This window comes from Carettochelys insculpta, chromosome 6 (genome assembly GCF_033958435.1).
Source record: "Carettochelys insculpta isolate YL-2023 chromosome 6, ASM3395843v1, whole genome shotgun sequence".
Taxonomy (NCBI): Eukaryota; Metazoa; Chordata; order Testudines; family Carettochelyidae; genus Carettochelys; species Carettochelys insculpta.
In genome coordinates, this window is record NC_134142.1 from 46,753,985 (window position 1) to 46,764,390 (window position 10,406).

General features: G+C 42.9%; 1 protein-coding gene across 1 annotated transcript in view; it reads right to left on the bottom strand.

Annotated features, from left to right (window-relative positions):
* The window catches only part of BRMS1L (BRMS1 like transcriptional repressor), a 33,274-nt gene extending 23,282 nt beyond the window's left edge, over positions 1-9,992 (bottom strand). The window contains exons 1-2 of the mRNA XM_074998816.1: positions 9,827-9,992; positions 1,696-1,786 (exon numbers count right to left, since the gene is read on the bottom strand). Coding sequence (XP_074854917.1) covers positions 1,696-1,786; positions 9,827-9,962 — 227 coding nt within the window. The 5' untranslated portion in view covers positions 9,963-9,992. The remainder of the gene's footprint in view (positions 1-1,695; positions 1,787-9,826) is intronic.
* Positions 9,993-10,406: the final 414 nt, after the last annotated feature.

Genomic DNA, 10,406 nt, shown 5'->3' on the forward strand with positions numbered 1-10,406 from the left:
ATTTTATAATCCCATGACAGATCTATCAAAGCCTAGAAATTAAAGTCTGTTGCCACCAAGTTCAAAGACAAAAATCACTTTTAAAGAAAGCAATGTCAGCCTCAGCCCCTCCCCCAACCAGCATGGGGGCCTATCTGAACCCCACAATGGAGCCCCTCCTGCAACCGGCTCGGGGGCCCAGCCCAACCCAACAATGAAGCCCCCCCTTCCCCAACCATCATGTGGCATGGCTCAGCTCCCCCAACCCAATGGACCCCACCTACACTGTCCCAGCCCCTCCACTCTGGCCAGTGTGGGGCCCTGGCCCAGCCCCCCAACGTCGACCCTCCCCCAGGCCAGCACACGGCCTCTCCCCAGGCCAGTGTGGGGCTCAGCCCAACCCCATGATGTGCCCCCCCCAACCCCTACTAAACCTGCATTGGGCCAACCTCGGCACAGAGAGCTACTCCTTTAGAATGTAATTCTCTGCGTTTTAATCTTTTTTTCAGCAGCTCTGTAGTAACCAAGTAATGTTTCACCAAGTACGTTTGCTTTATTTTGGTCCTAAAAAATCACCTTTTTAAAATCATGAATGGATTCCTGTGTCCTAGAAGTGCTATGTGCATATATCTGAGGCTGATCCTACACATGCCACCTCCCATCGGAGGTGGCATGGTAATGAGGCAATTCAAAGCAGGCTAATGAGGCATTGTGCATATTCAGCACCTCATTAGCATAATGGCAGCTGTGCAAATTTCAAAGTGCAGACTTCGAATTGCAGATTGACAGTGTAGATGGGGAAAGCTTCAAAGTAAGCACCCCACTTCCACATTCCCTGATTCCCACAAAACTAGATCAGAGTAAGGGCTGGGAAGACTCCAGCTGAAGATCCCAGTACTGACCTTGGAATAGCTATTCCGAGTCATGGTCATCAGGTAGTGGCAGCTCTGACCTATAATCTCTAAACAAAATCTTTGTACAGACTAACAGCTCAATGGCAAACTACATATTTAAGGAGCAAAAAATAGAAGATAAGGGCCAAAGTCTTTTAGATGGGAACACCTGTCCATTCTGTATGTAATTCAGTAGTCATTCCAAGCGACATGGATACGGCTATGAAGAGCAGACAAACTGTAATAACAGAAGATTTAATATTTAGAAATACTGCTAGCCAGGTTAGTGGTGATCCCAAGAATCACGGTCACTTTGGTGAATTGTGCAACATGTACAGAGATATCTGCTCTTGCAAGACTTCTAGACACATTTTAAATTAGTGCTGGAGGGTGAGGGAGGTGCCTTTTATTGTATATCTACTGGTACCAATGATATAGGCAAGCAAAAAGGATCCTGATTCTGCCTCCGCATAATCCCTCAGCATTTTGGCACAGGAAACTCACACTGGCACCTCTACTGAGCAACTGCATCTGAGATCCTTTTTCACTCTAAAACTACATTTATTTTCACCTTAAAAATTCTATTGAGAGAACAAAGTAGAGACTTGGCTAACCCACAATTATTCCATCTCAGGACACCTATTTAACACTATACTCTTTAAAGAGTTAACAGCTGCTGGAATGGTAGAATCCTCTTCCAAATGAGAGAAATTTCTGCAACGTAGTAAAGAAAAGACTGCCTGTTTGTGGTCATTTAAAGCACTTCTAAACGTATGAGCCTCCCAGAAGAGAAACGTCTTTTAAAAAAGGTTTGATTACTTACTGATCTTTGAGGTCTGTAAATTGTTTTTCAAGATTGGACATTTCATCTAAGCATTCCATTCTTCTTCTTTCACAGTCCTCATCATCCATTTCTGAAAAATTTGGAAAAAAATAGTTTTTGGAGAATAAAATCTAAGAATAAATTTGTTGAAAATGAAGTCAAATGTACAACTTAAGACTGAGTGAATCATAAGCAATTTATAACAAAAACTGAGCCAGCCGCAAGTTGCATGGTCTGCAAATTTAAGATATAGAGATACTGACAATTCCAAATTTCAAAAGCTACTTTAAAATTTACTGACATTCAAAAGTAATCAACCTACTTGGGTTTGTTCTAGAATTAGAGATAGTGATCAATTTATCCTCTCCAAAACAGAGAATTTGAAAGTTATTGCTGAACTTCATAATGTTCAACTTCTATAAATGCACTTTCAATTATTAAACAAGTAGAACACTTTTGTAAAACACATCACAAGAAAGGAACGGTTCAAGAGTTAGTAGAAGCATTAATAATCCACTGAAAATGAGTGCATCATCTGAGGAGTTATATTTGTTATCCATAGGCTGGTACTTTGTTTTTTTTTACTGGAGGCTAATCTATTCAAAGTCGTCTTTAAAAACCAAAGAATTGTTATTTTCGCTAATTGCTTTCTTGGTTTTGCAGCCAAAGTGCTTGCGTATAGGTAACTCATTTATCTTAGTGACTATTTAAATAAATATTTTAAAGCAATGCAATAAAAACAGAGTCATCACCATTGCCACTTATTGTATTGATATTTCTGGATAATTTCGTTAATGTGCTTGTATACAGAAATCAAAGTAAACTAAAAAAAAAAAAAGTAGGATTTTGGCAAAGCTCAATTTCCAGACTTTTCCTAAAGATCTTCCATCATACCTCCTATTACTACAGAGGTTTAGTTTCTCTCAATTCAGACACACATAAATATAAAATACCCTAGAAATGGATGATATCCTCAATGGTATTGGATAAGAACTCAAATATTAAATGTAAATCTTATGAGTTCTTTCGCCAAGGGTAGAATTTGTCTTTACTAAAATGCACAAGTGAACACGAAAAGTATTTTCCCAAAACAGTTTCTATTTGTTTTTTCCTCCTCTCGCACACCCTGCCACTTTCTTTTAGGAATCTCATCTAATCATCTGGGAAGAGAAGGGAAAGTGTCTCAAGAGAGATATATACTGTGAGCTCTCACAAATGACAGACAGGAAAGTTGGAAGAAAGCAGATCTGTTGTATTCATGAATTAGCTGGCTGCACCAGAGTTCAGCAAGCATTAACAAACAGCAAAATTTTAAATGGCGATACTAAAAATCCCTTGCCCTCAACACCCTGTCTTAGGCTATGTCTACACCAGGCAAAGTAAGTTGACTGCAGATAGTAGCTAGGTACTAGAACTGATGTATCTGTGCTTGGCTAACTTGGCCATCCTTACTGAAGGTTGGTCGACAGGCGAATTTCTCCCATTAATCTCCCTTACTCCTTGCATCTTGTGAGGCATACAGGCGTCGACTGCAATCCCTGAGAAGTTGATTTCATGCGTCCTACCAGACACGCGAAATCGAACCCTGGAAGATCGACCCACACCATGGCCTGTGTGTCTCTTGTAGCATCTGTGTCACCAGTTCCCTGTTAGCCACAAGGGATATCTACACTGTGCAACTTTTCCGCTTTGTCACTAAAAGGCAGCTTGCGTGAACATTCATTGTTAGCACTTTTGCTGAGAAAATACTTCTACTCCCTACGAGGGATTTTCACTTTGTTGGCAGGAGAGTGTTCACACTTATTAGCCACAGCAAAACTTTGTTCGTGGGGTAGGGGGTGTGAATTACAATACTTCTGTTAATCAAGAGCAAGTGTAGATATCTACAGTCTTCCAGGTAAGACTAGATCCAGACTTCCAGTTTAAACAATATGTATATCTCAACACCCCATCTCTCCCTCACACACTTTATTTCTTATCCTTTCAGGCCTTCTTTATGCATCATGAACAAGAAGGGTACAATCCCTCTCCCCTTTACTGGTCATCTTTAAAGCAATATGACAGTTTCAATTCTTTTCTTGTCTTTAAGCGTCAAAGCTTTCATATTCGAATGTCACAGTACTAGAATTTAGAAGCACATCTGATGGATTCTGTAGACAAACTAAAAATATTCAACAGAACCTGAGCTATTTAAAGGAAGTTTTTGTTCACCCATACAGCATTATAGAGAGGAGACGAGAATTTCATTAGCACTGAATGGTACAGATCTATTAAGAATTATATCCATCCTCATGCTGTACACATGCAGGTCATCTACTAACACAACTCTGTACAGTACCTAGTCCCTAAACTGTAGAGTAACCAGCTGAACAGTAGTGACACTGGAGCTTTTTTGACTAGCTTCTTGACTGACTTGCCTGGAAAATAAGGTAGGTTTGATATCTTTTTGGGGTTCCAACTTTTGTTTACGACAGATATGCTTTGCTTCAGGACATTATATTAGATGGTAATTGGCAAGGTCTTTAGTATTTAGTAGCAGCAGCATCTTTAGCACCAGTCAGGTTATTGTCTGTTTCTTGACAAGGAAGGAGAACTCCCTATTTGACAGTCATGCTACCTCTTTTGGGAATGGTCCCAAGCATTCTCAGCAATTACTAGCTAGGAAGGAACAAAGACACATGACAGTCCCAATTGTTGTTAGTACTTCCATGATTACGGCTAGGAAAAACTGTTTTTGAGGATGGGTTCTTTTAGGCTCACTATTCTTAACATCCCCAAAAGGCCACTTCAGATACTAGTTCTCTTCTCCATGAACCACAGCAACAATTAATTACAAAAATACAGAGAGACAGTTTGGATTTACAAAACCAGTTACGGTCCCAAAGAGCTGTTAGGTGCAAGCATACTAAGATCTTGCGTGCCCTTAACTGCAGCATAAGTTTGCCCCAGGAAATTCTGAAAACGTGTCTGCATCAGACCGATTTACACAAGTACCACCGAATTTTTGTCTCCTTGTATTTTTGTTAAACATGGCAATGTGCATGAGTGATGACATGGAAGACAGAGCTTCAATGTTTGCATAATTAATACTTGGCACATCCTGGTGTTTATAGTGCTGGTTTGTGTCCTGTACTCAGTAGGCTTTTCGGCTGGATGGAATCTTCGGCAAGTTCACTATAACCGAGAGGGCCATACACCTTTTTTTTGGGAGGTGAAGGAGGAAAAGAATCTCGGTGATAGCATTTTTGTGCCTGATTTCATGATACAAGGGAGGAGAGGAACAATTTATTTGCATTTCAACCACCCTTAGGAGCCCATAATGGGCCAGGACCCCATAATGCTATGTCAGTGGTTTTCAACCAGTGTTCTGTGACACACTGGTGTACTGTGAGAACTGTCCAAGTGTGCCATGAAATTTCATCAATTTCCCCTCACCACGGCTCTTTAGGGAGCCACCATGGAGGGAAATTGATGACCAGGTGCCAGCTGGAGCTCAAGCAGCAATGCTGCCTGAGTCCCAGCTGGAACAATGTTGGTCAATTTCCTCCATGGTGGCTCTTTGCAGAATCGCCAAAAGGGGAAATGCTGACACTGCAGGAGCCTATTCATTCTGGGAGGCAGCTAAAATGCTGCTTCCAAGCCCAAAAGGGATGGTGGGGAGCCTGTCCATACTTTCTACTGTGGCAAGGGTTGGGAAGGGAGGACCTGAGCCTGTTGGAGCTGGGACATGGTTTAAATGCCACATCACAGCTCTAACAGGCTGGAGGGGAGCAGAGCCTTTTCTCTCCAGTCACCTCCCTCCACACTTGCCCACCTTTTTGAAAATCATCAGGCCCATTATTGTTATTATTCTAGTAAGTTGCTACAGTAAACTTGTCCATATCTGGCAGCCCCCACACCAGGAAATTGCCAGATATGCAAATAGAGAATAGATAGATATACCTAGCAATGCATAACACTAAAGAAAAACAAGATTAGATGTTAAAAAAAACCTAGGCAGAGTACTTTATTTACCAACAACTGTAGTATTGTATACTGTAAACATATTCTGTATTTACTTGTAATATACTGTACTTATGGAAAATGTAACTAAAATTTTCTTATGGCTAAAACGCCAGTTATTTGAGAGTTCTCAAAGGCTGAATGCCAGATATGAAAGCGTTTATGGTATTTACTCTACTTAGCACTTTGCTCTGATGCACTGAATTTCAATTAATTATCAGTTCATTTAATTAAAAATTATACTTTTAAAATATGTACAAATATGAAATTCATAAAGTGAAAAGGTGAAATTCATACACCTGAACTGAATGCTGCTTGTGGAACAAATAGTGGATTATAAACAGTTAGAAATTGTTCAGTTCAGCAGATTTTCAAAATGTCTGTGCTACCTGGCAATTATGGTATATTGGAAACACAAATGCATTTGATCCTTGTTTAGCTTGTTGTATGCACTATTATGTTGCAAACCTCTAGTAAGACCATAACCACAGTAAATGTGAGTAAATGCAACATTTATGAGCAATCATTTCAGCTGAAAAAAGTCACCATACCATGGAACTGTTTGTCTCATTGAAACGTGCCATGTTACTGAAAATGTGTTCACGCAGTGTCTAGCAAAACAGTGGTCTTTGCAGAGTTATAAAACGAAACACAGCATCACACATAGGTCATGATTTTTAAAGTAACTGGGAGCCTAGAATGCCAACTGGGAGTTGTGGGTGGCTAGACATCTTTGAAAAGCATCAAGCTTGGTCAAAATGTATTACTTCATGTAGCCTGGCTTTAAAAAAGGTATTGTGCACACAGCCATGCAGATGAGCTGAGAGAAAACAAACCAGGTCTAAGACAGGATTGCTTACTTTATTGCTTGAAGTAATTGTGTAAACACTAAATGGATTTACTAAGGAAAAAAAAGTTACTCACATGTACATAGTTAGACTAATTTAAAGTGGCAATACCTGAGGACTGAGTAATTAACAGTAACTGTGATAACATGGCACCCCACCCCCATCCCAAATAGACAGAAATCCAGCCATATCTGGACTACTCTGAAAAAGATGCAAAAAACAATGAGAAGTCTGTGGCAACTGATAAAGATTTGTGGAGATAAGATTTTGTGGGCAAAGACCCAGTTCGTCAGAGGCATGTCTGAAAAAGCTGGTGATTTTTACATGTTTTTCCCTTTGCCATGTGCTCCTGAGCCCGCAAATTTGGCGATTAAAAATGTTTGACTTCAATGTACATATCTTACTATAGAGTAACACAAGTTTGCTCACAAATTGTCACCTCAGCCTGAAAACTGTCAGATTAGGTTTAGAATGGATAGTTTTCCTACAAAAATTGAGGTTGATGTGTCATAACCACACTAATACAATGAACTGTATATTAAGGCAGTGAATCTCCAGATTTGGCCGATTTCTACTGTGTTAATAACCCAAAGTCACTTAAAAAGTAGTCCAATCTATATATATTGATTTTTTTAATTAAAACATTTTATTTGCTATATGGACAAAACAAAAGCTTTGATTACTTAGTATAGATTTGATTTAAAAAAAAGAAAATAGCTACAAACCCCAGCAGGAACTCATCCATATTAGCAATATAAGAGCTTCAACAGCCAGATATGTTAACACTAATATAATTTCTTTTACTGGATCAACTTTTGTTGAGGGAAGGTATATATTTACCCCTATGTTTGTCTGTCCCAACTTGTATTTAGCTCAGACACGCCACTGTCTTTCTCCTGAACAGAAGAAAATCTGTATTACAGATTAAAGATGGTACTTGTCACCAACAGATGTTGGTCCAATAAAAGACACGTTACCTTACTCACCTTGTTTGTCTCATATACGGGAACAGTACAAACAAGTACTGTAATTTATTGTAAATGATACCTGGCATTTTAAAATTTACGTTTATTTCTTGGCAAGTCTTTTCAATGGAACTTTTGATAAGAAATTCTCTGGGATATCTTTAAACATTCATAATTTCAAAGAGCCTTATTGGACATATGAGTGTTGGCAGCCATATCTCCCCCACCCACACCTTCAGGGAAGGGAGAACATGCTACAATGTTGTACTTGGGGAAGGAAAAAACAAGTACACCTTTTCACCATGAGACGGAACTTGGACGATGCCTCCCATGCCAAAGGCAGGGGTCTAGGAGATTGAGGAGAAGCTTACTATGCAGGGTATGGGAGAAAAAGCAGATTGTGACCTGGAAAGACAGATGAGATCTGTTAAGAAAAGACAAATGAGTGTAAGCTGCCACGCAAAAAAGGGAGCAGGATGAAAGCTGTATAGAATCCCAGGGCTGGACGGGACCTTAGGAAGTAATCTAGTCTAGCCTCCTGCCTAAAACAAGATCAAACGTAACTAAGTCACTCTGTCCAGAACTTTGTCAAGCCAGGATTTAAAAACCTGTAGGGATGGAGATTTCACCACCTCTCTAGGTAAAGCATTCCGCTGCTTCATCACCCTTCTGTGAAATAGTTTTCTCCCCCCAATGTCCACCCTACACCTCTCCCTCTGTAACTTCAGACCATTGCTTCTTGTTCTGCCATCTGCCAGTACTGAGAACAGCCTCTCTCCTTCCTCTTTAGATATATAATAAACGCTTTCAAACCCGGCATTCTGGCATCTGGAACTCTCAAATAATCAGCATTTTATCCGTACGTAAATTTTAATTATGTTTAGTTAGTTTAGTTATAATTACAGTGAAAGTTAATACAATAAAATTCCTTTAATCCAGCATGCCCAGAAGCAGACAGGTGCCAGGCCACCAAATTTTCTGGACAATTTGATGTCACCATCACCCCCACGCCCTAGTTCAAACCCCCCTCCACCGATTGCGGCTCACCACGCTGCACATCCCCAGCTTCGCTACCCCCAAGTGTTCTCAGCTTCTTCACCACCCCACGCTTCTGAAACTTCTTCACCACCCCCACACACCCCAGCTCAACTCCACCCCGACCCCTGGCCTCCCTGCAGCCCTAACCTACTTCAGGCTTAACCCCTCCACCTCCTCCCACAGCCCCAACCCACCACCCAAGTCCCCAAACTTAAATGAATTTCAAGGTGCGCGAGGGTTGCGTGGAATGCAACCCTCACGTATCTCAGGGGACTGCTGTAGGGCGGACCATCATATTTCGCCAGATTATCTCTGTAAATAGGACTATTTTTCCCAGATGCCAGGCCATCAGGATTTTCAAATAATCAGAAGCTGGATTAAAGGAATTTTACTGTACAAATAACACAGCAAATACAGAATAATTTTACAGTGTGCAATATAACTGTTGCTGGCAAACCAAACACTCTGCACACATTTTTGTTTTTGAATACCTAAACCTGTTTTTCTTTAGTGTTATGCATTTCTATGTATACCTCTCCACTATCCAGAATATTTGAATACCTAGCAACCTCCAGGTGCCAGGACTGCCAGATATTGAACAGTTTACTGTAAAAGAAAGTGCGTATACCCCTATAGGTCAGAAAGGGAAACTGCCAGATAAGGAAAGGGGGCTGTATCCCCACATCAGGTAACAGGGGAAGAAGAAACTGACATGAAGAGGGAGCCTGGTGCCCTAGACTGCAGGACGTTGCAGCCCCAGGTGGTAAAGCAAAAAATTGCCATTAACAAGGAAGGAGCACATCCCCTGGAAAGAGGTCGTTCAGGAGGTGCCAGGCAGGGGAGGAGGGGCTGGGCCACTCCCCTATCTAGAAGGAGGGGGCATAAACTGCCATACAAGGGTGGAGGAATGTGTGTTCAAGCTACCACGCAGAAGGGGCAGGCAGGCCGCGCCCCCCAGTAAAGGAGTGTGTGTCACAAGTTGCCAGGCGGGGAAGGGGGTGAGCTGTATGCACAACCCCCATCCCCAGAAGGGGACTCAGAAGCTGCCCTACAGAGAACGGGGCGGTCCGGGGAGGTGGGGTAATGCTGCCGGGCGGAGGGGGCGGGACAGGAGGGGGGTAATGCTGCCGGGCGGAGGGGGCGGGGTCAGAGGCTGCCGGATGGAGGTGAGGGGGGGGGGCGCACAGCAGCCGAAGGCGTTAACAGTCCCCGCGTGCAGTGTAGCCGAGGGAGCGGCCGCCCGCCCCCTCTTCTGTAAGCAGCCCCCGCCCCTGGTACCTGAGCTGTCTCCCTCCTCCGACACCGACGAGCTCTCGGTCTCCTCCTCCTCCGAGGAGCTGCCCTCATTCTCGCCGTAATCCACCTCCATCTCATCGTGGTTGTTCTCCTTCTTCTCCCGGGAATGGACCGGCATCTTCCCCGGAGATGCCGCCGAGCCACGGGACCGCCCTGCCCTCCTTCACCGCCGCCGCCGGCTGCTCCTCCCCCAGCCCGCCCCTCAGCTACACCGCGCCATTCCCGCACGCTGCACAACGTAACCCACACCCCTGCCGCATGGGGCTTCTCGGCGCTTATTGGTGGATACTGGGTTGAGTGGGCGCGGTCTCCTGCTAAATCGGCTGGTGTGGTTGGCCTTAGCGCGAAGCATTTCGGTAATTGTAGTTCGCCAGAAGGGGACTCGCTGGAGCTTTATGGCCACGGGTAAGATAGGGGAGGTGCCAGGCTTGTGAGTACAGGGGGCTAGGGAATTCCCACCTTTCCCTCTGGAGATACGTCTCCAGATCCGAAGAAAGCTCCTCACCTAATCAATTATTTGGTTAGTCTTTAAGGTGATACGTGACTGCTGGTTTGTTTTGTT